Source organism: Haemaphysalis longicornis, unplaced genomic scaffold (genome assembly GCF_048455015.1).
Source record: "Haemaphysalis longicornis isolate Haplotype H1 unplaced genomic scaffold, Haemaphysalis longicornis Haplotype H1 scaffold_10, whole genome shotgun sequence".
NCBI lineage: Eukaryota > Metazoa > Arthropoda > Arachnida > Ixodida > Ixodidae > Haemaphysalis > Haemaphysalis longicornis.
This window is the reverse complement of record NW_027526204.1, coordinates 43,988,630-44,011,604: the sequence shown is the minus strand read 5'-3', so window position 1 is coordinate 44,011,604 and position 22,975 is coordinate 43,988,630. Positions and strand designations below refer to the sequence as shown.

Sequence of the window (22,975 nt, the reverse complement as noted above, 5' to 3'; positions counted from 1 at the left end):
AGCAACATGGGTATTCCACTTCTTTGTTGCTCGTGCTGTCGCTCTCATGTGGTTGTATAGGCCAACGGCAGGAACAAACGATGGTGACTCACTGTCATGTTGCTTGCTAAAATCGCTATGTGTGGTGATCACTTACGACTGTGCAAATCTGCACGCGCACACTTCTTCAATGTGGCGTTCAGATCAGTGAGGAGCACTTGACAGGTCCCTGTACGTCTAACTTTCTTTAAAGGCCTCATACGACCTGTCTCTAGCTGCTGAACCCACAAACAAAGGTTCAATCCTAGCCACGGTGGCTTTTTTTTTTTTTTAGGATGGAGGCGGAAAGCAAAGACGCCTGTGTGTCACAATTTCAACACACATTAATGATCACCAGGTGGTGGTCAAAATAAATCCGGAGCCCTCCTCTATGGCACACCTCATATTCCAGGTGTGGCTTTGGCATGTAAACCTCCTAAATTAAAAAAAAAAATATTTAAACATGTCTCTATAGGGCAACCACCTTGGTAGCCATTGTGTTCCCCTAACCCTTGCAGACTTGGGCCATCCTGTCCCAATGAGATTGATTGATTGATTGTAGGGTTTAACCCGCCGATGCAACGCAGGCGATGAGGCGCGCCGTAGTGGAGGGCTCTGGATTAATTTTGACCACCTGGGGATCTTTAACGTGCGCCGAAATGTCGTACACACGGGCGTTTTTGCTTTTCGCCTCCATCAGAAAAGCGGCCGCCGCGGCTGGGAATCGAACCCGCGACCTCGTGCTCAGCAGCGCAACGCCTTAGCCACTGAGCCACCGCGGCGGATTCCCAATGAGATTTCTCTTCGCTTCCTTTTGAAATGGGGCATCACAACCCTGCTGTTTGATACACAGTGGTGCCGTCCTCCTCTACAATTCACGTGTTTGCCGTAGTGTGTCTTGTGAGGTGCAGATGACCATCTCTTTGTGGGCATGGTCTTCATCCTGGTGATCTCCGTTGCTTCAGTGAGGAGCAGGACATGCAATTAATGCGAGCTTTGTGCGCTGTGGGAACACTCGTCCTTTGCAACATGCTACTCACCCTGCCAGGCTGCTTTTTGTAAGAGAATCATTTGCTACAATTCAACGTGAGAGACAGGAGGCCGAGAGGATGCATGGTCTCCCTTGTAGGACTTTCTCTTCACTTCCTAATGGGGCCCAATTAAGAAAACTGAGCAGAGACCCAGAGGTGTGTCCTGCCCAATCACCCAGTCTGTTCATTCCGGCTCTAGCAGACGGCCGCAGGACATTCGTTTCAGAGCCGATGGACATACCATGTACGTCCGTGGGACGTCCGGATTTAACACTCCGTAGTTCCATCCAGATTCCCAAAATTGGATGTATTTTTGATGTTCAGTAAACATTTACAGAATCACAAATGTTTAATCTCCGAGAAGCATATGTTCCTACGACGAATACTGCACAACAGCAATGCACTACTGGGTGGACAAGTATACATGAACACAGTAAACTTGCTTCACACGTTTTGTTAGCCGTTCTCAATTCTTATATATCCTTCCCCAAAGAGATTCCCCAAAAAGAGTCTGTGAGGTGCTTCGTAAATGTTTAAAAATTAGGCTTAATTTTAGTAACATGCAGATTAAACTTACAAGTCGGGTGTTAATGCACAAAATCTTAATTTAAAAGCTGAGTAGCTTTTCTGTTGTTGCTTTTAAATTCAATGCATGCCATTGTTTTGTGCTTCGTGATAATTTTGTACATCCGTGGGCAGATTCCTTTGGACATATGGAAATGTATATCCTTTGTACATCTGTTGCTGGATGTCCACGGTATGTTGTAAAATGTACATCCATACATGGACATACAGTGTACATCCAAGCTTGGCATTAAAAAGTAGGCTTTTTTTTTTTTTTTTGACGTTCAACGGACGCACGTGGTTGCTTAGGCACCTGCCGTGACTTGTTCAGCGGGCCACCTTAAAATTTCATTCACTGTGCTGCGTGCAATCGACTATAGGTTTTTATTGCCAGCAAAAATGAAGTTAAATCAGTTGGGAACCATGTAAGAAAATTACTTGCGAATGGTGCTTGATTGTGTTTTTGAACAAACATTGACTGTGAGGAAAGGGAAGAGTAATGCAAATGGCAAGATGGGCATGATAGTTAAAAGTGGTGGCCTCTGCACCTTGAGCCCGGACGTGAGAGCAACGAGGACGTGGGAAAAGATGTGGAAGCGAGCAAAAAAATAAGATAAGCAAACGTGACTGCAAATTGAGTGAAAAGGTTGGTGGAGTCACTGGAGTGACGCTATACTCGATGACAACTTAAGAACGGCACCGGAAGTTGCCGCTGTGCCTTATCACCGTAGCCGGCTGTTTCTCCGCGCGGCGCAAGTAGGGCGCTAGTGGGAATATTTTGAACATGGTGTGGGCCGTTCCCGTGATTTTTTGGACTTAATATGCTTATAAACGACTCCAGTGACGACAAACAAACTGCGTGAGACAAGGCAGACGATATCACGCATTCATAGCAAACCCCTTTCAAAACGCGCGCGCACTGACGTCATGGTTCCGGCGCTTTGGCGGAGTGATACACTACATGAGGTGGTGCCGTTCTTGAGTTGTAACCGAGTATAGATATCTCTTATCAAAAAATAGATTATCCGAAACGTGCAAAGTGGTTTTGATCCTCTGTACTGATACAAAGTGCTGTCATCATCATCACATGGGTTAGAGCCAAATTTTTCAATGATGCAAAACCATCTTCCTCTCTTATTCACAGAAATGGTGCATAAGGAGGTGCTTATGTTCGAGCCCAAACTGCGCCAGATCAACGCCGGCATCTCGGGCGTTGCTCAGGACCTACAGCGCAAAATGAGGATCTCCTGACCTGCATATCGTCTACTACAGATGCACAAACTTTTTTTTACCTTGAACAATAACTTTAGGTTGTAATCTAAAGCTCACCGCCGCAGTCAAAATAAGCTCGGTGACCCATCGCCGATATCCGTAAAGTTGTTGTCATACAGAATGTTTGTGACTTTGTGAAATGTTAGCGTGATAACCCATCCTGGGAAGTTGTTGCCGCAGAAACATTGCTACCCGGTGTCCATTTTGTCGGAGGCAGTAAGTGAAGCTATTTTCTCGGCTTATAATATTAATCCTTGAGCAATTAGATGGGGCCTATTGGCAATATTTCTGCATGACTCCGTCAACAGAGTTGACTACACAAGAGCACAGAATGAAAATATAGTGGAGAGGGTACATATGGACCACGAGTGCCACGAGCAGCTGCCTTTGAGAGTGTAGAGGGCGATGTCACCAGGGACATTAAGGTGCATATCCTGTTGCTTTTGTCTGCACCACTCCACTCACCAGCCTCCCCGCGTGCTGCCTTGCGCAGTGTCCACGTGCGCACGCAACACAATAAGCAGACGAACTACAGTAAAGCCCGCTTATATCGAACAATGCGAGGATTGTAAAATAGTTCGATATAGGAAAAATTCGATATAGAAAGTGAAGCAAAAACAAACTTATATGAGAGCAATCTTGCCGACGGAGTCACGAGCTAACGCTGAGCTCTTACTACCCTGCAGTTCACTATTGATACGACACTTTCTCGGAAAGAAAACAATAATCTATTGGGGCGGAAGAACAGCGTGAGTGTAGCCTGCTTCTTGGAGCGCAACGCCTTGCTGGTGACTGCTTGCTCCACGGTATCTAAACAGTCGACAAGCACAAGACCGCTGCCCTCAATGGCACAGCAGTATCGCTGTAGCAGGGCCACGGCAGCGACGGCTTCGCTCGTGCTCGGAAGCGATACGGAGTCCTCGGCGTCTTCGACAGAGCGGAGACAAGCATTGGTACAAGCGAATAACGGGGAACCCAGCGAACCGAGCAAGTGCGCGCAGCGAGTGGCGCGGACTTGAAGTTCGGTGAAACCGCAGCCCGCAGCGCCCAATGTGGCTCTTTGGCTTCAACGGCATGCATGCGTGGAGCTGGTCCACTCTGCTACCGCCGGTTTGCACGCGCCCAAGCTCGCGCGGGAGTCGCAAGTGACACCCGCGCCACCGCTGCGCGCCGATATATTGCGGGAAAGCCTGCCGCATGCCTAAGGAGAGCGAAAAATCCCGCGCGGGAGAGTTCGATATATCCATTGTGAGCAAAATCGCGTTCTATATAAAAAGTTTTAAATGCATGTAATTTTTACCGGAATTTTACAAGGGTTCGATATAGGCAATAATTCTATATATCCGTGTTCGATATAAGCGGGCTTTACTGTAAGCGTCTGTGCTTTGTTACAGTATATATGCGGCTTTGCTCGGGGTATCGTCAGGTCGATGTGGCGGCGGTGACATTTGAGCATGTACTTGCTTGTCTCGTCGCCATTTGTCACAGTTTATATGTACTACGAAATGGAGTGCGCAGCTACTGCAGGACCGAATAGTTGTCAGAAGAATACGCCAGGTGTTCGACGGTGATGGTATGCAGAAAGTGCTAAACTACTGGAGGAACGAGACGCTCACGCATGCCTAATGATTTACCAATTAGGTTTTTTAAAACTTGCACTTGGCTAAATACTTGGCTCGGTTGGTCGGAATGACATTACAGCTGTGACTAGGAAACAACCTTGAAAGTGTGATATGATCGCCTCAGAGATGCGGTGAGTGAAGTGCAGCTCTTTTGGAACACAGCATGGTGCACCAGATACATAGGCAAGAAGCATGTGCCACAAGCAGCACTCTCAGTGAGCATGTGTAACGCAGCCGCTTCTTTCTTTTGTGTGACTTTCGCTGGCCAACCCACCATGAATTTGCATTCGTACTGATTCCTTCCAAGGTCTTCTAACTATCAGGAACCCAACATCCACCAGCCCACTTGCTCACAAAAAGACTTCACCAGATGTCATTGTCAAAACCAATATCCATCATCTTCTCCTGTTGTGCCCCAAATTCTCTCGTTGCGCACACCCTCACCCATTAGCCCTCAAACTGTCAACATCCTTACCCTCACGTTGATTCCATACTTTTCATTCCAAAGTGGTCTAGCACTGCTCCCCAGCCAAACCGAGTCAGCCCACCTACATTCTCGAGGACACCCATAAAGTTCTCTCACCTCGAGCCTCCACAGTGCCTCCCTCCCAGCCTCTCAGTCTGTCCCTGCACGAGCCGTCCTACAAGTAAAAGTTTTCCTCCTCCTCTCTACAAACTAACCCAGTAGCAATCGATGCGCGAGGATTTTGATAAATAACATCTCGATTATATCAAACTGGCGATGTTTGCACAAATGGAGCTGGGAAGTTTCTCGAAATAACAGTAGATGCGAATGTAAAAGTTATGAGTGCACTGCAACACTCTTTATGATGTAGTAAATGTGAAAACATTCATCCCCTGTTGCTGAATGTGTCCTCTCGTTATCATCATCATCATCGTTTTCCATGTGGGTATTCTTCTCTCTGTTACTTTGACTGAAAGCTGTGGCCACGTGTCCCGTGTTGTGCCCATGCCGGTGCTTAATGTTACATAGCTGTAACAGTGTACGTAACGTGCCTATTAACGTGAAACTAAAACGTTAACCCTAACGTCAGGCCCGAACATGGCCGCGTTAACACTGCTCGCATGCCATTTGTTAAGCAGTGCCATACTATCGCAGTTTTACTGGATGTGGATGATGGCACTACTAACGTCATGCTAACCCCTACCCGCGTTCCCATCGCCAAGCAAAGAGGAGGCTTAACTGGAACGTGCGCACTTCGCTGCTCATTTAATTGCTACTTCATACTCAAATTACTCGTGTAAGCATCGATGCAATATGTCTCCACGCACATTTCCAAGTTGAAGGCCACAACCATTAATAGCGATGAGGGTTTGGTGTGTCGTTTGTATCGCTTCGACATGTGTCTACAGTGTAAATAAAGTGGTAAATTTCGCACATTACTACTGCGGTGCTCAATTACTTTGCCTGCTGAGTTCAGCATTAGTTCACACTGTACAACCATGATACAGATGCGAACAACAGAGCTCGTGTAGCTTTCGGTAAATGTACACATCCCGGCGACGCGCCGCAAATGCGCTAGACCTAAAGACGACATTTTGATTAGACCCACCCCTGCTCTCGTCGGCGGTTTACTATTATCCAACTTGGTAGCTGTGTAGGTTGATACCAGCGAGCGCGTCACTATATCATTTTAATTTAAAATTCCATGCCGAGAGTCCAACAACGCGAGTTTGCCTCAGCAAGCGACGCTGCCCGGTTGTCTCTTCTTGGTGGCAAAGTGAGTGAATGGGCGCTTAACATGGCGGTGGCCTAAATCAAAGTTCTCATGCGCCAAACGATCGCCTTTCCACGGCAGGTTGGACATGAACTCTCAAGCTTGTAACTTATTCCTACTGCGCATACGTGGCGCATTGCCAGGATGTGGCCACGCACTATGCATATTTCAGTGCATTATGACTGTACATAATTTGGATATATACTTGCTCTTTAAATAGTACCGCTGCCTTTGGAAGCTTCTCCCTCACGGAAGGGCACTCTTCGATTAGGTTTAGTTTGTTAAAAGTTTCTTTTGCACATGGTGCTACAGATACGCAGGTGGTGGTGCAGCACAAACGAGCGATTATAGGTTGGGATAATTGGATAAAATTGGGTAATGGGATAAAACAAGGATAATTCTATCCCTGTTTTACTAACAGCACGATACTGCTCAGTGGATCCAAGATGCGGCCAGCAGTGTTGAAAAACTATCTCAATCCCTTCGGAACACTCGTCCTATGTTTTAAATGCAGAGCATTTCTTTAACTCACAATGTCACCCGTCCGTTGGCGATCGGCGTCCGCAGCCAGCCAGCACGTTCGCCCCTCCCCCGCTCCTCCTCGCTCTCAACAACAGGTGCGGGCGCGCATGCGCGTGCTCCGGCGCTGAAAGAGGCGTTGCAGCAGCAGGTGCTACCTCCTCTCCCTCTACTGCGCGCGCTAAGGCAGCGGCGAAGCGTCAGCGTCGAGCGGCCGATCCCGAGCGTCGAGAACGAGAGGCCGCCGCCAGTCGTCAGCGTCGAGCTGCGGATCCATCGAATCGAGAGCGAGACACGGCTTCGAAACGTCAGCGGCGAGCGGCGGACCGCGCGCGTTACGAGAACGAGATGCCGCGGTCGGCCTTGTTGACGTAGTCCACGACGTACGCCGCGCACGCGTAGTGGTCGAGGATGATCTGCAGGTCCACGTTGGAGTCGAGAACCCTTCCGATCCACGGGTTGAACGCGTTCACGCGCTTCTCGGCGGGGGTCCTCGCGTGAAGCGCGCACGGACGCGACGCGCCAGCCCGCAGAATCTCCGAGTACTCCTCCCCGGACCGCACGTCGAAGGCGCGCAGGAACTCGTCCAAGCTCGCAAACTCCCCGTGCTCCAACGCTTCGTGCATTTCGTCGTACTTGGCCTTCAAGCGCCGTCGACGCACCCGTACGACAACAACAACTACAACTACCACCGCTAACTACCACAACCTACGCCACGTTACCATACCCAATGCTCTGCATTTACTCGTGTCCCTCGCGCGGGGGCATGCGACGGAGGTTTTTTTTGTAGAACTTGGGGTCGAAGTGGGAAACTCGTCTTCAGTTCCAAAAATCAAAGTCACGCTCCACCAGCGACACCATTGGTTGGCCACAAACTTCCGATCAAACCACGCCGTCGCTCCGGCGAAGCGTTCACAGGGGGTACGGTGAACGTCTTGCGTTTTCAGCCACGCGCGCTACTAGGGTTCCTGACGGGCATCCTGCGCCTGGAACGTACGCGGCCCGATCATCGTCGGTGGTCTCCTTCAGCCGCGCATTCGCCCTCTGGCCGCTGCTGGTCGCGCTGACACTCTTCGAAGGTGCGCTGTTCTACCTCGCTGCGCTCAACACGCGATAGCGCCCTTAGGCGATGCATGGCGTCCCGGTGAAGAGACACGCGCAGCGACGCCGGCGAGGGAGCGCCACAGCCACAAAGCGTTGCTTCTAGCCTATAACAGCTATAGCATTAGGCCCAAACATACAGCGCGACAGGAGGACACGTGCGGGCAGCCACGGCATGTACAATGTTAGAAAGCCAGCTTGCAACGCTTCGTAAGGACGTAAAAAAAAAACAAGTCCATTCATCTAACGACGAGGATGGTCGAAACGCGAAGCTCCCTTGCGTACGCAAATCAGCTGGCGTAGTGCCAAAGTCAAAGCGGCTGCATTCGAAGCGCAAGCGTCAGCGGTCAAAGTGCAAACTGCCTGCGAGTCAAAGTCCAAGATCAAACGACAGCAAATGTATCAATCGCAAGAAAGCTGAGTGCACCACCCCTACCCATCGTCGTCGTTAGACCATCGTCGTTATCCAAAATGCGAGCTGCCTAGTCCAAAGCCGAAGTCCATATCAATTCAGCCAAACTCGAAAGCCAACGCCCGCGCAACGAACCCCCCAGAAAATTTCTCCCACCTCCCCTCGCGGGAACCCCTGTGTAGATGCGACGCATAGGGGGTTCCGTTGTTGTTTCCGTTAGGTTGATTCTCCCATCGCGTGAAACGTGCCGCGAACCCCCTGCCGCGGCTATGACGCAACACAATCCACTTTAATCCAATCCAATGCCCCTCGCGAGAGAGTGTTCGCTATCGGAGAGGAGAGGGGGTGAGCGGCGGAGAGTGCAGCTCGCGCGGCGAGGAGAATGGGGGAGGGGTGTGGACGGACAACAACGCCGTATGGAGGGGCAAGGCGAGTGAATGAGATGCAGTCGCATCTAATAGTGAGCGACCCGAATGCAGTGGTGATGTAATCGTGTAGAGGTCGGCTTCCTAACGCGAGGGGCCGCGGTTTGATTCCGACCACGGGAAGTGTTCCTTTTCTTTCTTCGTCATCACCACCACCACCACCATAAAGTGAGCTCCCATTGTGTAAAGTTGGATTTCCTGCAGTGCGTTTTGGTTACGACACCGCCATCAATCAGTGAGACCAAGAGAGCTTCGCTTGAAAAACGGGCTTGTATATAAAAACGTGGGTGTAAGCGCGCGCGTATGTGCAACTGGAAGCTTTGCTTTGATACACACACATATGAAAGGAAGGGATGCAGGTATAGCACTCTTTTGAGAAGCGTGAACGGCAACTGAGTGCCGAAATCACCAAAGTTGGCGCCATCGCTCTGCAGTTCTTCCATACGCTCGGTCTGGAAAATTAAAACCCACGATTTCATTAGAAAGTTTTAGCATAGCGGCTAGCGGAGGCTCACGCTACAACGGCGGTTTAACGAGACCCTACTGCGCAGGCGCGCGGGGAGGGTGAGGAGGTTGAGCAGGGTTAGGAGGAACTAATCCCCGCTGCCAGAACGAATTCGCGCCTGGCCAGTCGGGCCCCGCTGACGATGCCCGCTATGCTAAAACTCTCTATTCTTTTTTGCGCTTGGTTATTGATTTGGATATTGATTTGACTTGGTTATTGATTTTGTTCACCCGGAACTGAACCGGAACTAATAAATAAAGCCACCAGAACCCGAGTAGCTTTTTTTTTGTTGAGGCACCCGGATAAGACCTGATAATCTGGCTAAAATGTGCACATTTGTGGAACCACTTGGCGTCGCCGTATAGCGTCTCAGGCCTCTGTATTTTATGGCGTTTATCAGAAAGCAACATAGGCGCCTTTCACGCCTGTCTTTGTTAAAAAACGCTCCGCAGCTACGAAATAAATGAGATAATACTTCGTAGAGCAAATTTGAATTTTGGTTAATTCTGAACAAAAGGAGCCGTTCCGATATTGTTAAGTTCACGACGTGTGTTCAACAGCGTGTTTCATTTCATTGTGCACGACTTTCATCTCGGAGGCCACGACGGTTGCCACAACGGCTTGTTGAAGGAGATGCCACATATTCCGGCACACGTGCGACGAACCAGCACTCCTTGCGACAATGGGCTACATGACCATTACTGCACTTTAGACTTTGATCCGGTTGCCTGGTGTGTATACAGTACAAAAAATTGGCCGCGTATCTGCTCCTTTCTTTGGAAATGTCGACAAAAGACGATAGTCTTTATCGCCCTTTGCCAAGTAAATCCCTTCCTTCCCTTTCCCGCTCACCTCTCATGTTGTTCCTCTTGCGTCGCGCTCCTTCCAAGGTGAAGACGGCAAAGGTTTGCTTAAATCATTTTAAATTTACTGCGTTCTGCTGCTCCAGGCCGGGTGTCTCGATGACAACGCTGCCGTACGGCGTAAACGCGCATGAATCGAGGCGCCCTAAGTTGAACGTTGATAGAACGTATGTTGCTCTACTCCACGTGCGTTCCAAGCAGAACGTAGAACCTATCCAGTGAAACCTTTCGTAACTGTTGCTGGTTGATTTCTTAAAATGGCGCCAGAAGCTATAGTGGCACGGCCGACAGCAGGCGACGGCGGAGTGAATTTTTTTCTGCAGTTGATGAAGTATTGGATTTCGCAAAAATGAAGCATGTATGATTTTCTATAAAGGAACACGGCAAATATCACTTCTGTATAATTTGTTGTCTTATATTTGCGTAATGCCTTGTTATTCAACAATGTTGACAAGTATGAACATTACACCGGACTCAGACGGGTAGATTTAGCTGTGACTATATCGCAGGCCTTGTTTTACTTTGGCTGGGTGACTGAATCGAGTCACAGGCAGACAGACAAGTAGACATACGGACAGATCGAAATTTCTTGGTATAAGTAGCCCAAGAAAGACTATCGTCTTTAAAAAGCTTTTTAGTATAGAAAAAAATGGCCGCCATCCCGCCCTGAGAAATTGGATGCCCAGGGAAGCTGTTGTAAACCACTACACATGCAGATGGGGGAAGGTGGGAAATGTTTCTCGTCACGGCTGGCTTGTCTCTTGAGCTCGGCTTCTCTGGCGGAAAATACTGCATCCCTGATTAGCCTGGCGCATGCGCTCGGCGTCTTGGGCGAGAACTGCTGGGTCCTGCCTAGCTTGACGCATGCGCTCGCCATCGAATGACGTCAACACCCCTTTTTGAGAGCAGCTGCAAACCTAATCTTTACCAGGGATCCATGAGGGAATTACCATTGTTCACAGGCGCCTTACAATCAATCATGCGATTTTGATGCTTGTTTTAGATGCAAAGCATCTCTTGCTCTCGGCTTCGTCGTCCATCGTCCGTCCATCCACCGGCCCTGGAAGACACCGGCAACTCTGCCGCTCCAGGAGCCCTTTAAGGGGAAGCGTGCTCGTCTCGTGCCGGCCCAGGAAGACACCGGCAACACTGTCGCTCCAGCATCTCATGGTCGGGGGTATGTCCCTCCTTTGTTGTGGCGCCGTCCACACCCCCACTGCACATGCTGGACTCATGAAGGGCCGGCCCATGAAGACACCGGTAACACTGTCGCTTCAGGAGCCATTAAAGGGTAAGACACCAACGGGCGTTCAGCAAGCCGAGCATGCGCAGTGGGGGTGTGGACGGCGCAACAACGACGAGGGAGGGACATAGCCCCGTCGCATCTAATAAAATTACACCATCTTCCCGTAGGGGAACCGTGAGTAGTATGCAAAACAGCCATGAGCCCAACGCAAATTTCCCATTTCGTAGTTCCGGGAAGTGAAAAGTGTGGTGGTTACCATGGAAACCAAACGGTAAATACAACGGTAGCTACGTACCTCAACCTAACGGAAACGATGAACTGAAAACTAATGGGCACTTGAATCGACCCCATGGCTGCTTCGCATACTACTCAGGGTTCCCCTACGGGAAGATGGTGTAATTTTTGTGCTTTTTTACACGAATACTGAGCTCTATGCTGTATGCTTAATTAGTCTGACACATGCGATCAGCGCCTTTGGCGGGAAACGCTGGGTCCTGCCTGGATTTTTTGCTTACAACGACACGAAATTTTCCGACCAATGAGAGGCTCACAGCTTCGCTGTAAAACGCAGTCTTTTTATTTTGGACAGAGGAAACGTTGTTCGCTGAATAGACGTCGGTTTCTGAAAACTTTATCCCCGGCAGCAAAGGTCACTTCGGTGGAAACCCGGGGGCGTTCACCAGAAGGTGAGCCACGTCTGCGGGTTGAGCTCCGTGATGGCGCGCACCACTTGGTGCGAAAAGCCGCGTCTCAGCATGGCCGGCACCACGTTGAGCCGGATGTGGGAGTAACCGTGGCCTCCGAACTTCATCTGCGCCGTGCAGGGAGAACAGAGACAAGTGGGAAGCGGCAGACATCATTAGATTGTTCTTGTGGATCAAGTTCTAATTTATGTTCCGGTTGAGCGGCGGCCCAATTGCGCATGCGCGACACCTTATGAACCGTTAAGCTTGCGCAGTTGGACTGCCGCGTCAAGTAGCAAGGTGACTGCAACACTGCAGAGTGCTTTACAAATGCCCCTAAGTGCATATTAATACGTTATTGAATACTCAGATAAAGACATTATAAAATTTGAGGTCATAGCTAGGGCAACGCTGGCATCGCAAGAGGAACTTTCAGTGTGGAAGGCCTTCGTAATGGAGATTTCAAATTCGGTTTCCTCATGTCCCTATGCGCAGATAGCACAGGACGGGGATAATTGAAGATCTATGGGAGAGGCCTTTGCCTTGCAGTGGGCGTAAATAGGCTGACGACGACGACGACGACGATGATGATGATGATGTCCCTATGCGAAGTCTACGCCTGGTGATTACAAAGAGGGCGAGGAATTCTCGCAACGGTACTAACGCAGTGCTCACCAGCCTGTGGCGCGTGTGTATGTCGTGGCTGACGACGATGCGGTCGCCGAAGCCCTCTTCCACAAGCCTCGCCAGTTGGGACAACCTCTGGGCGTCGCTGGGCATGGAGAAGTGGGGGCCGGGCTGGTAGTGCGACGTCTCGATGCCGAACAGGTCGTGCTCGCAGTAGCAGCCGTGGGACGCTGCGAACTCCACCAGCTGGTTGGCGTCCAAGAGCGTCCCTGCGTCACCGCAGTGCAGTTATTCACTGTAACCAAGGTCAGCTGCAGCACCAAGGTAGCTCTCTCGGTCGGACGTCACCTCCATGACCGCCGACTACAGTTGCTGTAGCGCACTAAATTTTTCACGCGCTTTCGCTCTTCGCGTTTTGTAGGGGTAGCAGACTTCTTGGCAGTCACAGAAATCTAACGCATCTGAAGACAGTAGTATAATGACCGGAAGTTTCAAAGTTGATTTCAAAAGTACAATGGTATGTGTTGCATAGTGCATATATACAAGAGGAAGTCCCAAGGCTTTAACCGCAGGAGGGACATAGGGTCATTATTAAAATAGCACCACCAACTCCTCGAGTGCGCGGGCCCGAAGAGAATGGCGCGCACTTTGTGCTTCACGTCCCATAAAATACAAACTTAAGGGGATATTTTCTTCTGAGGTGAAGAAAAGACAATGCACTTCACGGGATGGGACAACAGGTGGTGTTTAAATGGTTATCTTTCTTCAACGACAGCGAAGCGGCAGTGGTATCAAAGTAGGAAGTTTATTAATGTGATGAAGCGCTGATGGACGAGGACGGAATTTATCGAAGTAGAACAGCCTGGTGGCGAATGGACGAGGCGAATTCGCCGTATAGTACTATGTCGCCTCCTTGGAACAGCCACAGTGCTGTTGAAAATCGCTAGGAAGTGGTCACCCTGTTGGTTGATGACGATGTATTGTCCTCGATCTCCTGGCTGGCATCCTCAAACAGTTTTTGTTGTCAGCCCATAATTACAACAGTCAAGGTGCTTGAGCCTAAATATTGTTACGGAGAGGAATGCGTGGAAATGAAGGTTTATTTCACAGACGTATGTACAGGGGAGCGAGCACCGTGTTAGCACGAACGTCTTCTTCTACTCAGCTGAGCCCTAGCACATCTCCGCACTGCTTGGGGCTATGTACTGCATTCCCGTTTTTTGGCTGCTGACACACTGCAACAACATGACTTGGTGCCATCTCAGTTTTTCCGCATCAATGTCCACGCATTGTCAGACGCCCTGAGAGTGCAGTGTATAAGGAAGACAGCGGTAACTCACTTTCAAGGTGTGACATGACCGTGTGCTTCATCTTTCCTCCAGCCTCGGAGAACAGCCGCGCTATCTCAGAGGGAGCCTTGGGGTCTCGTCCCGGGTGGATGATGGCCGGGGCTCCTGTGGACTCCTGGGCTGAAGCGGCAGCCTGAAGAACCCGCTTCTCGAAGTCTGCGCAAAGTGCGGCGTTGAAAAATCGTGAAGGGATGCAACGGCGAAAAATCTATCGCAACTTAATTTAGATACCTTCGGGCTCACTGAATGAACTCCGGCAAAAACTTCCAAAAACATGCCACGATTAAGGAAAATTGAGGATATATATGCCTTTCGCGATGCCATCGCTCCCTTTTTCTCCTATGCACCTGCCGTCAATTATGATGCGTTTGTAGTAGCACCCAATGACATCGAATTTTGCCACTTGCCTATAGGCGCACTCCATATTTTAAGCTTAGCTGCGTGAATCTCCGTAGGCATCCGCCACTACAATTTATGAAGTGTTCCAGGGACCACTACATCGACAGCAATCGCCATTGGCGCCCTCGCTGCCGCATTGCTATGGCGTCGCCATTACGTAGGTTCATACAGCTTGTAATGGGCCACTAAAACACGTGGCATTTTTTGATCGGGAAATCATGCTCACTTTTTTACTGCTCCTTCTACTGATCGCATACACTGTCGATACATCTCATGGAACTTGGAATATGACGTGCAAAGTGATGAGCAAGAGTTGTTTTGGACACGTCACTGAGCAGTAAATTTGACCTGACCGAAAGGTCGTGCGTTCGAATTCGAAGGACTCCGCTTATATTCACCGTGCAAGGGCCAACTACAGCCCAGTTCTCCGATGACTCCGCAGCGAGAGTCTGTCCCGTCAGCACCTTCGCTGATGTCCGCGATGAACTCCTTCTCCAGTTGTTCGACCGATTTGTTCAGGACGGAGGTGCCGTAGTTAGCAGCAACGTAATAACCTGCGGAAAAATAAAGCGGAACGTGTCACCAGATCTGCAACCCGTCCCCAACCCCTCCATGCAACAGTGGGCGGCACAGTTGACCAGCTGTGACCCTCCCATCCAGCATGACCTGCGACGGAATTCGCAGTTGTGTCCGCTTCGAAAGTGTCCATTCCGCGTCCATTTCAGTCGTGACGTAATTGTACTTGCAAGGCCTCTGACTAATGACATGCACAGAAACCGACGACGCCTTACCTTAATTGCTTGCGCTGCGTCACATTAAAATTGTCTGCTTTCAGCCAACCAGGGCTCGCTCGAAACGGTCACTTTGAAGCAGACATGAGATGGACAAAACTGAAATTCCGGTCCTGGTGAAGAGAGTCCACGCAGCAGCCACATCCCGGGGATCACAGACTAAAGAACCTATCCACCGGGCAGGCGCCCTAACAACAGCACCTGATGTTTATAAAACATTTTTAACACAAAAGTGTTTTATCCCCGGATACACCAAAAATTCCCCGCATTTCCCCGAGGGGAAGAATGTGAAAGTGCGGATGCACGAGTTGAATTTGCGCGGTTCGGTAATGTTCGCGAAAGAGAGATCACACACACACACACACAACTACAAAGAAAGAAAGATGCATTTATTCACAGACACCTATTTGTGTTGTCGTTGTACTTGATTGCTAGAGCGGATCTCAGCTTTGAAATTTCGTGTCAGTACTCCTTTAAGCGGGTGCATTAGCCCTTCTCACGCCCGATTCTTGGCCAATCCCCCACGTGGGTATGTGCCATGTCAGCGGCCAGGCAGCGCGCGCCCATCTCCCCCCGTTGCCAAGGAAGACGAGGAGATTCCTGGCCAATCCCCCACGTGGGTATGTGCTATGTCAGCGGCCAGGCTGCGCGCGCCCATCTCCACGTGCGCGGACATCGCCGGTGGACGCAGGTTCAGGGTCGCTTAAGAAGTGCATTGCACTTAATATTTCGCTGACGTCATATCTGTCTCGGAAGGGACGCCAGTACGAGGCAAGCGGCCTGTAAAGGGTGCACCCCTGCACACAGGGTCTTCTTGCGGGGAAGCAACCTTTAATACTAAAGAGCATGTTTCCTTTGGGTTGTTCGTTTTCTGGTTTTATATTTTAACACGAAAGTGTTTTATGCCAGGATACACCAAGATTTCACTGACGTCATATCCGTTACGGAAATGACACCAGTACACCTTTGCCGAAGCTACCCGCCAGCAGGGCGTCGCTCTCCAAGCACACCCCCAAGACAGCCGCCGACCCGCAAATCATGCTCAGCTGCAGATTTCGCTGCACATTTCACTTCGGTGTTTTACCGAATCCTATGACAGATGAATCAGCCACAGTTTTTCAATAATTGATCACCCCTTGCTCAAATAAACGTTTATTCTCCCTCCCTCTCTCTCATGCATTAATTTACCCTTAATAAGCCCAAGGAACTCATTGTTTATTGATTAGAAAGTGAGTGAAAGAGGAAAGGCGCACTGTGCCCAGCCAAGGAGCTCTAAACGCACCCGTTCCGGCTACCACGTGAATGCCCGTCTCCTTCGTGACTCGTCGCATGAAGGGCAGGTTTCGTCCCATGCCGCGGCAGGTGTTCTCGACCACGGTGCCCCCTCCCTGGGCCCGCAGGAAGCGCATCTCCTCCAGGACGGCGGCCTCCACGTCGGGGCCGTTGAAGCGGAGGTTTTCGGCGTGGCTGTACCTGCGCCGCAAGTACAGCCAGGCCAACTGCACTCAAATTTTTCTTTGCACAAATTTATTCCACATAAGTTGTCTGTGCTATAAAAATCACCATGGCGAAGTTCTAAGCCCGACACCCACATAGCACGAGAACTGCAGGCGTTCAAAGTAGCGTAGCTCTAGCCGACGACGTTTGCATCTTGCGGAGAGTCGCCGGAATAAGTTCCGGGCGTCCTGTGACGGAGAAGAGGAACTTGTCCTCTGGCAAGATTCACTGCCGTGCACGGGATGTGTTCGCTGGGGGTTTCTCTGATACAGCGCCGTGCTGTACCGCAGTCGGCATCACATGTTTTATAACTAAGGAAACAGGTAGCAATATGACCAGTTTTGTCAATGCAATAAAAGAGATTAGAAGCCTACAAACTATACGAGCCTTGCGATGAATTGGCAAGACATTTTATTTGAAAATAAAATTTTTATAAGAATACCCCGAAACGCGCACCAATTAACTATATATTTATCATTCCTATTACATCTGTCACAGGAAAAAAAAATCCCGGGCCATCTTCACTAGCGTGAAACCTGGGGAGGAACGAAGCATGTGTGTATTCTTGGCGCCTTGGGGTTTTTACCAACGGAGATGAAACCATCGGGGGTAGAGGTATAAATCCTTGCTGTAAAAGTCTCTTTTATTTGAAGCCACGAAGCTCTCTAGCGCGAGGCGTAAACGAGTGTCCAAATTTTTTTGGCACGCGCGATGTACACGTTCTATCGCGAGGCGTAAACAAGTCTCCCGGTGTATTAATACCGTGAGTGCATAAGACGACGATTACGACGACGACGACGACGACGACAGGAGGCGCCAACAGCTCCAGCTACTAACCCCTCAAAATCTTTTATAAATCCTTGACCACCTGCACTTCCACGGGAACTATTTGCTGTATCTATAGGCTGGCCCCACACCACCTCCACCCCTTAAACATTTGTAAAAGTTGAACGACCTAATATCAGTTGCTCTATGCGCCGGTATAAACATTTGTGCAACTTTTGCCTCCCTGGCTAAGTGAAATAAAATCAGCCTTGCCCGTGTTAAATATATCCGCGCAAAGATCGTCCGTCGTCTTCGCGAAGTGCGAAAGGTAACGAAACTGCTCCTCAGCTAAATGATAAATTACATTTTTGTTTTCAAACGAGAAATCAAGTACTTACCTTTTGTACAGTGTTAGCTGTAGTTTTCCTGAAAGTAAAACGCCATCCACTGCACATGTCCCTGGTGAAAGTAACATACCGCGGTAGATACGCAACTTATGATTCGCGTTTCCGTGCTATGCTAGTTTTAAGGGGGGGGGGGGAAGGATACATGGGTGAAAAGGGCCAGAAACTGTCTGGCGCGGGGTGCCGACACTTCATCTAGCTATGGAAGCTAACATGCGCGGTTCTAAACCAATTTTACAATTCGGTCCTCGATGTGCGGCGAAGTGACAGTTGCTGGGAAAATATTCACAAAGCTGTCTGCAGGTATGAATACACAGCAAAAAGTTTATGACTGATCGCCGCCCGTGCGCGGTTAGTTCGATCTGGACCGGCGGTTTTACTCACAGTGCCAAGGATTGCTACTCCAGCAGGTATTTTAAAGCAAAAATAACTGCCGACAGTCTACTTCATCAAGTCGAAACAGCGCCCAACTATAGCCTCAGCAAAATGTTAGTGGAAGGTTTTCTGTTGAAATAACACTGCGAAACGCGACGCTACCACGGGCATTTGGAGCCTGCTGCGACTGGCTCCGCAGTATGAACAATATTTTTGCTTAGGATGCGGCAACGTTCCTGCAACATTTACAAAAAACCACAGAAATAAGGTAAAAAAGCACCAGTTGATTAATTCTGAGTAATTACACCGCAATATCTCAAAACTGTCACAAAGGCGGAGCGGAGAGATGTTCTCGACAGAAGCGTAGATAAAGGCAAACTTCCAACAATTCATAATGCCGCACAGAGGTCCTGCAAGCATGGAGTATTGACCTCCCCTCTTCCAGGTAAAAACTATGATGTATACAGGTGTCATTTGAGATTATCGAGTAGTTCGAGTCCGTAAATTGAGCCTGACGGTGATAGCTGGAGTGGGAAAGCGCTTGTACTTTGGATACAAATAACCGCACCACCACAGGACACCACAGGACAAGTTCGAATCCTGTCCAATAATATAGCATATTGGACTAGTTGGTGACTGGGCACTGTGCCCGGCGGTTAACAGACTGTACGAAGAAAGGGCTAGCAGCAAGACTACTAAATATACTATGCGTCACACGTACAAATTTTTGGAATGCAGAAAAAAACATTGTGTACAAGATTCCGTTCACATGTGGGGACCAGTACGTTGGGCAGACGAGCAGATGCGTAAATGTAAGGCTCAGGGAACACATGTCCAGCCTTAAAGGTCGGCCATACACGCATCTGGCTGCGCACAGTGCGCAGTGCACAACAAAGAAGTGCGAGCCGTTGTTTGGCCTAGCGACGACGGAGTTCCACCACCAAGACAGGACTACAAGAGAGATAGTGGAAGCCTGGCAGATGTCGAAATTAAAGGGAAAGTGCATAAGTAAACCGTCAGTAGCCCTGTCGGATAAGGAAATTAAGTTGTTAGATGACATGAGATAATGCAAATGTTACAGTGTGTTTTTTTCTTGTTTTTTTTTTCTTGTGTTTGTGTGTATGACGAGATGCGTACACATTTGAGCATGCGCGGGTGATGTCAAAGAGGGTATATATGTGTTGAGTGATGAATAAAATTTCAGTTTGTCTGCGCTGGTATTCGTGTCTCCGTTTAGTTCCCGTTTTTTGTGCGCAAAAGTTACAGCTACGAATTGTCACCAACTAGCCCGCCTTTCAGTGTTAGGGCACTGCAGACTCGACAGCACATATTTAGGCAACGGCGAAGCAGAGAAACACGCAACACAGCGTTGCAACACACAGGGTTTCAAGTCAGAGCTTGTGTTGTATGCTTTTCAGCTTCGTACTTGTCTAAAAATGTGCGCCCCTGAATCTTCAGTTCCTGAACAAGTTAAAAAAGTTATTTTTTGCCCAAGTTCCTGTTTTCAAAGTATAAGCGCATTTCCCACATCAGCTACGCAGCATCATTTCCCACATCAGTTTAGCAGCATCAGCTAGGTAGCTCTGACTGATGCCCTGTAGCTCATCTAATAGATTCTGATGCGTGTGCATCTGTTTACATACAGAAAGTGGACTGGAATTACAACAGCTAAATGGTGGGCGCGATCTGGCATGATGCAGTTAGGATGGTTGAACTGGGGCCTGCATTCAATTCTGTTCCTCTCCCATTCATAACTCCGGAATGAAGACGTGCAACAAATCCCTTCCGATTATTCTCACAGGTGCAACGGTGACACGATCTGATTTCATTAATCCAATCTGAAAGTAAGCAAAGAAGAAACCTATAAGAAAGCCATCCACTTTTATGCTCAATAAACGTTTTCCGATCCAATCCAATCCTTAGTTACCTGCTCATGCAACACGAAAATGGCGTCACCTCAAAACTCAGTCCTAAAATATCAAACACATTTTCCGATACGGTGAATTTTGATACTGATGTAAAGGAAAAACTCATAAACGATCACCTCAGGTGACACGACCTACGACGACAGATGCTGACATACGGCTGTCCGATTATGACCGTGATGACTCCCAGATGACAGCAGGTCGTAAATTTGTCGCTTTAAAACAGTAAGAAGGAAATCCCGAGCATATACATGTGTCATGTGTGCATATGTTGATATGGGTGCAAATCAGACGACCTTCCAGTAATGCATATCTAGAGGTGGATCCACCGAGTGAACATAAGTCGTACGTGTGTGGCTTGAGATGCAATGCTCTTGCTTTCATGTTTTAAGCCTTGAAAAATTTTCCAGACCCGCCTCAAAACAGGTCATAAAAGTTGAGCATAAAACTTCTCCCCCCCCCCCCCCCCATCCGCTTAGGCGTCACGTGACCAGCTGCGACGTGATAAGTCAGACCGAAGGTCAAACGTCACATCGGCTTTAAACAACGTCAGAAGTGTTTGGGATATCGTACAGATGTTTAACGTTAAGAAAGGTTCGCGGACAAAAAATAAACCTACCTAAATGCATAAATCCAACAATCAAATACAAGAATGATGCACAGAATTTAGCTTATAATTTCACCGTAAAACATTACTCGTGTTAGGAAAGAGCGTTATCACTGCAGGGTCTCGAACCCATGCTGTTCGCGCCAAAACGCGACATTCCGTTCTCCTGTGGGTACACGCGAGACACTTCCTGTGCTCACCCAGCGCCATCTACTAGTTCGCTTGGAACAGCTTTTTTTTTCGTTTTAAGAACTGCTCGAAGAATCCCGAAGTTCGATCTCGGTAGCGTAGGGGTGCAGTCGTGGGTTTTGAAGCGAACGGCCCGGGTTCGAGCCCCGGCGCTGCTTCCCCACCACACTACGGCCCACATTATGTTTCCCACCCTGTACTCTTCGCACTGCTGCTTCTGCGAGGCTCCGAGCACCCTGTACCGTGTTATGTGGTGCTGTGACAAGAACCCCCACCTGCCCTTCCAAATATTCCATTGAGCACTGGGAGAGAGCAGTGTCCAGCTCGGACCCTGACTTCCAGCTTTGGCTGGTGCAGAGAGCCCAAGAAGCCGGACGGACTCAAGGAGTCCTGGAATGGAGATTCTTCCCCACGGCTGACTGCTTTAGAGAGACGTTCATTCCTCCTCCTCGCCAGAACTGCTTTATATTTGTCGAAGACCCGTGATTTCTTTGCTGTAAAATGTACTGTTAACTTAATTTTACGCGTTATTTTCATAAATAATGTGGTTTGACAAATTTGGGTCTGTTTTGGAGCGGGGCGCAGCATATCAACCAATTTCCTACCCCTAGGCTACCCCTATTCTACCCCTAGGCTACTGAGTCCGAAAAGCGGAGGTCTCTTGGTAATTGATGAGAAGAACATAAGGAGTGTTCCAAGCCAGCCAGTAGATGGCGCTGGGTTCGTACAGGAAAACTTTTGTTATATTTTTAAATGGATTGCATACAGACCACTCTGGAAGTTGAGCGCGTTCAAAAGAAATTTGCAACAAACACGCAATATTTCCCGCCAAAAAAAGCACTAATGTGCTAGACGCGAAGACGTCTACAAAACACGGAAAGCGTGGCGTCTGCATTTCCTCCGGAAACCTTCCGGCGGATGTAACATGCTAACCTAAGCGGGCAGCTTCGGCTACATCTCGAACTCAAATTCTCTCTTTACACTCCACCCTAATACTAACATTAGTTTTAGGAGTGTGCTAGGAAGACCAGGATAGGGAGAAAGCACTGGTCACGGTTTGTTCCATTCGCCTTCTCCGGAACAGGGAACGGCAAAAATAATAAAAAAAAGAAAACCGGCCGTTACTAAATAGATCTTGGGAACCGTGTTGCATCAAGGAAAAGAAATATCTCGCATCCACTCATCCGCACGCGGTCGATAACCAGTCAGGCTGTTGGCCAATTATACAGACAGATTTGAAGGTTTGCCTGGTGTTAAGATAACATGATTACTTCATCCCCCTCTGCACCTGTATACATCGCGCATACCCGCATGAATGATTTGCGAGGAATGGATAAAAGCTGTGTGGCTCATAGGAATGTCGACCTATTCGCTAAGCTCTCTTTCTTGCTTGCTTTCTCAGCAAAAGAATATCGACCACGGAGCTGCTTTCCCACCCAAAACTGTAGCCACGTTCCGTAAACGAATAACTGACTTTTAAACGTGTTAGCCATACCCAGAAAACAAAAAAATGACCTTTACGTGGAGCAAGGAGGATGTCGTGAGTGTTCATTTTTTTTAACATTTTAATTTCGGTATAGCAACGTTCAAGCAATGCGAAGAACGCAGAACGCGCGGTCGAACCCCAAAGTTCCAGTGAACGTGCTAGTCATAACGGTTACTCACGGGAACTGCCGTATCCACCAGAGGTTCTCCATGGTGAACGGGCAGGACTTCATCTCGGCGTGGTGCAGGTCGGGCGGTCCTTTCAAGAACACCCTGTCGTCCAGCGTGTCGGACAGGTGCTCGTGCGTCAACACGGAGCCCAACTCCGATGGCTGCACGGGGCCGAGCACTGACGGGCCAGGTTGAGCAAAGAGAGCAAATGTTCAGAAAGACCGCGATATCGTTCTATCAACTTGTACTCCTAGGCAAACAAGCGTCGTGTTAGAAATGAATTGTATATGTCAAAAATCGTATCTAGGCTCCATTTCCATGCTCGATGACAAAGTGAGACCGAAGATTACGACGACTGTTTCTCGCTACTTTGTTTTTGTCCTTTCCTTCA

At 49.0% G+C, this 22,975-nt stretch overlaps 2 protein-coding genes across 4 annotated transcripts in view; one reads left to right on the top strand and one right to left on the bottom strand.

The window, feature by feature from the left end:
• LOC144158420 (mitogen-activated protein kinase 14A-like) overlaps positions 1–2,916 on the top strand; it is a 43,263-nt gene extending 40,347 nt beyond the window's left edge. For all 3 annotated transcript variants that reach the window (XM_077689298.1, XM_077689299.1, XM_077689297.1), the window contains exon 12: positions 2,758–2,916. In XM_077689298.1, coding sequence (XP_077545424.1) covers positions 2,758–2,864 — 107 coding nt within the window. In that variant the 3' untranslated portion in view covers positions 2,865–2,916. The remainder of the gene's footprint in view (positions 1–2,757) is intronic.
• An 8,960-nt stretch (positions 2,917–11,876) lies between these two features.
• On the bottom strand, positions 11,877–22,775 carry LOC144158418 (N-acetyltaurine hydrolase). Its single transcript, XM_077689295.1, has 6 exons — positions 22,594–22,775; positions 16,449–16,639; positions 14,774–14,929; positions 13,968–14,132; positions 12,676–12,896; positions 11,877–12,128 (listed from the first exon to the last, which is right to left on the bottom strand). The coding sequence occupies exons 1-6, from the start codon at positions 22,644–22,646 to the stop codon at positions 11,994–11,996; spliced, it is 921 nt and encodes a 306-aa protein (XP_077545421.1). The 5' UTR covers positions 22,647–22,775; the 3' UTR covers positions 11,877–11,993.
• Positions 22,776–22,975: the final 200 nt, after the last annotated feature.

What these genes read in the sequence shown, in the direction of transcription:
- LOC144158418 (XM_077689295.1), bottom strand. Translation starts at nt 22,646, where the DNA reads ATGAAGTCCTGCCCGTTCACCATGGAGAACCTCTGGTGGATACGGCAG. An exon ending in TCACGTGGTAGCCGGAACGG is followed by an intron (nt 14,930 to 16,448) that starts GTGCGTTTAGAG and finishes ATTTTTCCGCAG; the next exon opens with GTTATTACGTTGCTGCTAAC. An exon ending in GGTCATGTCACACCTTGAAA is followed by an intron (nt 12,897 to 13,967) that starts GTGAGTTACCGC and finishes GCGGTGACGCAG; the next exon opens with GGACGCTCTTGGACGCCAAC.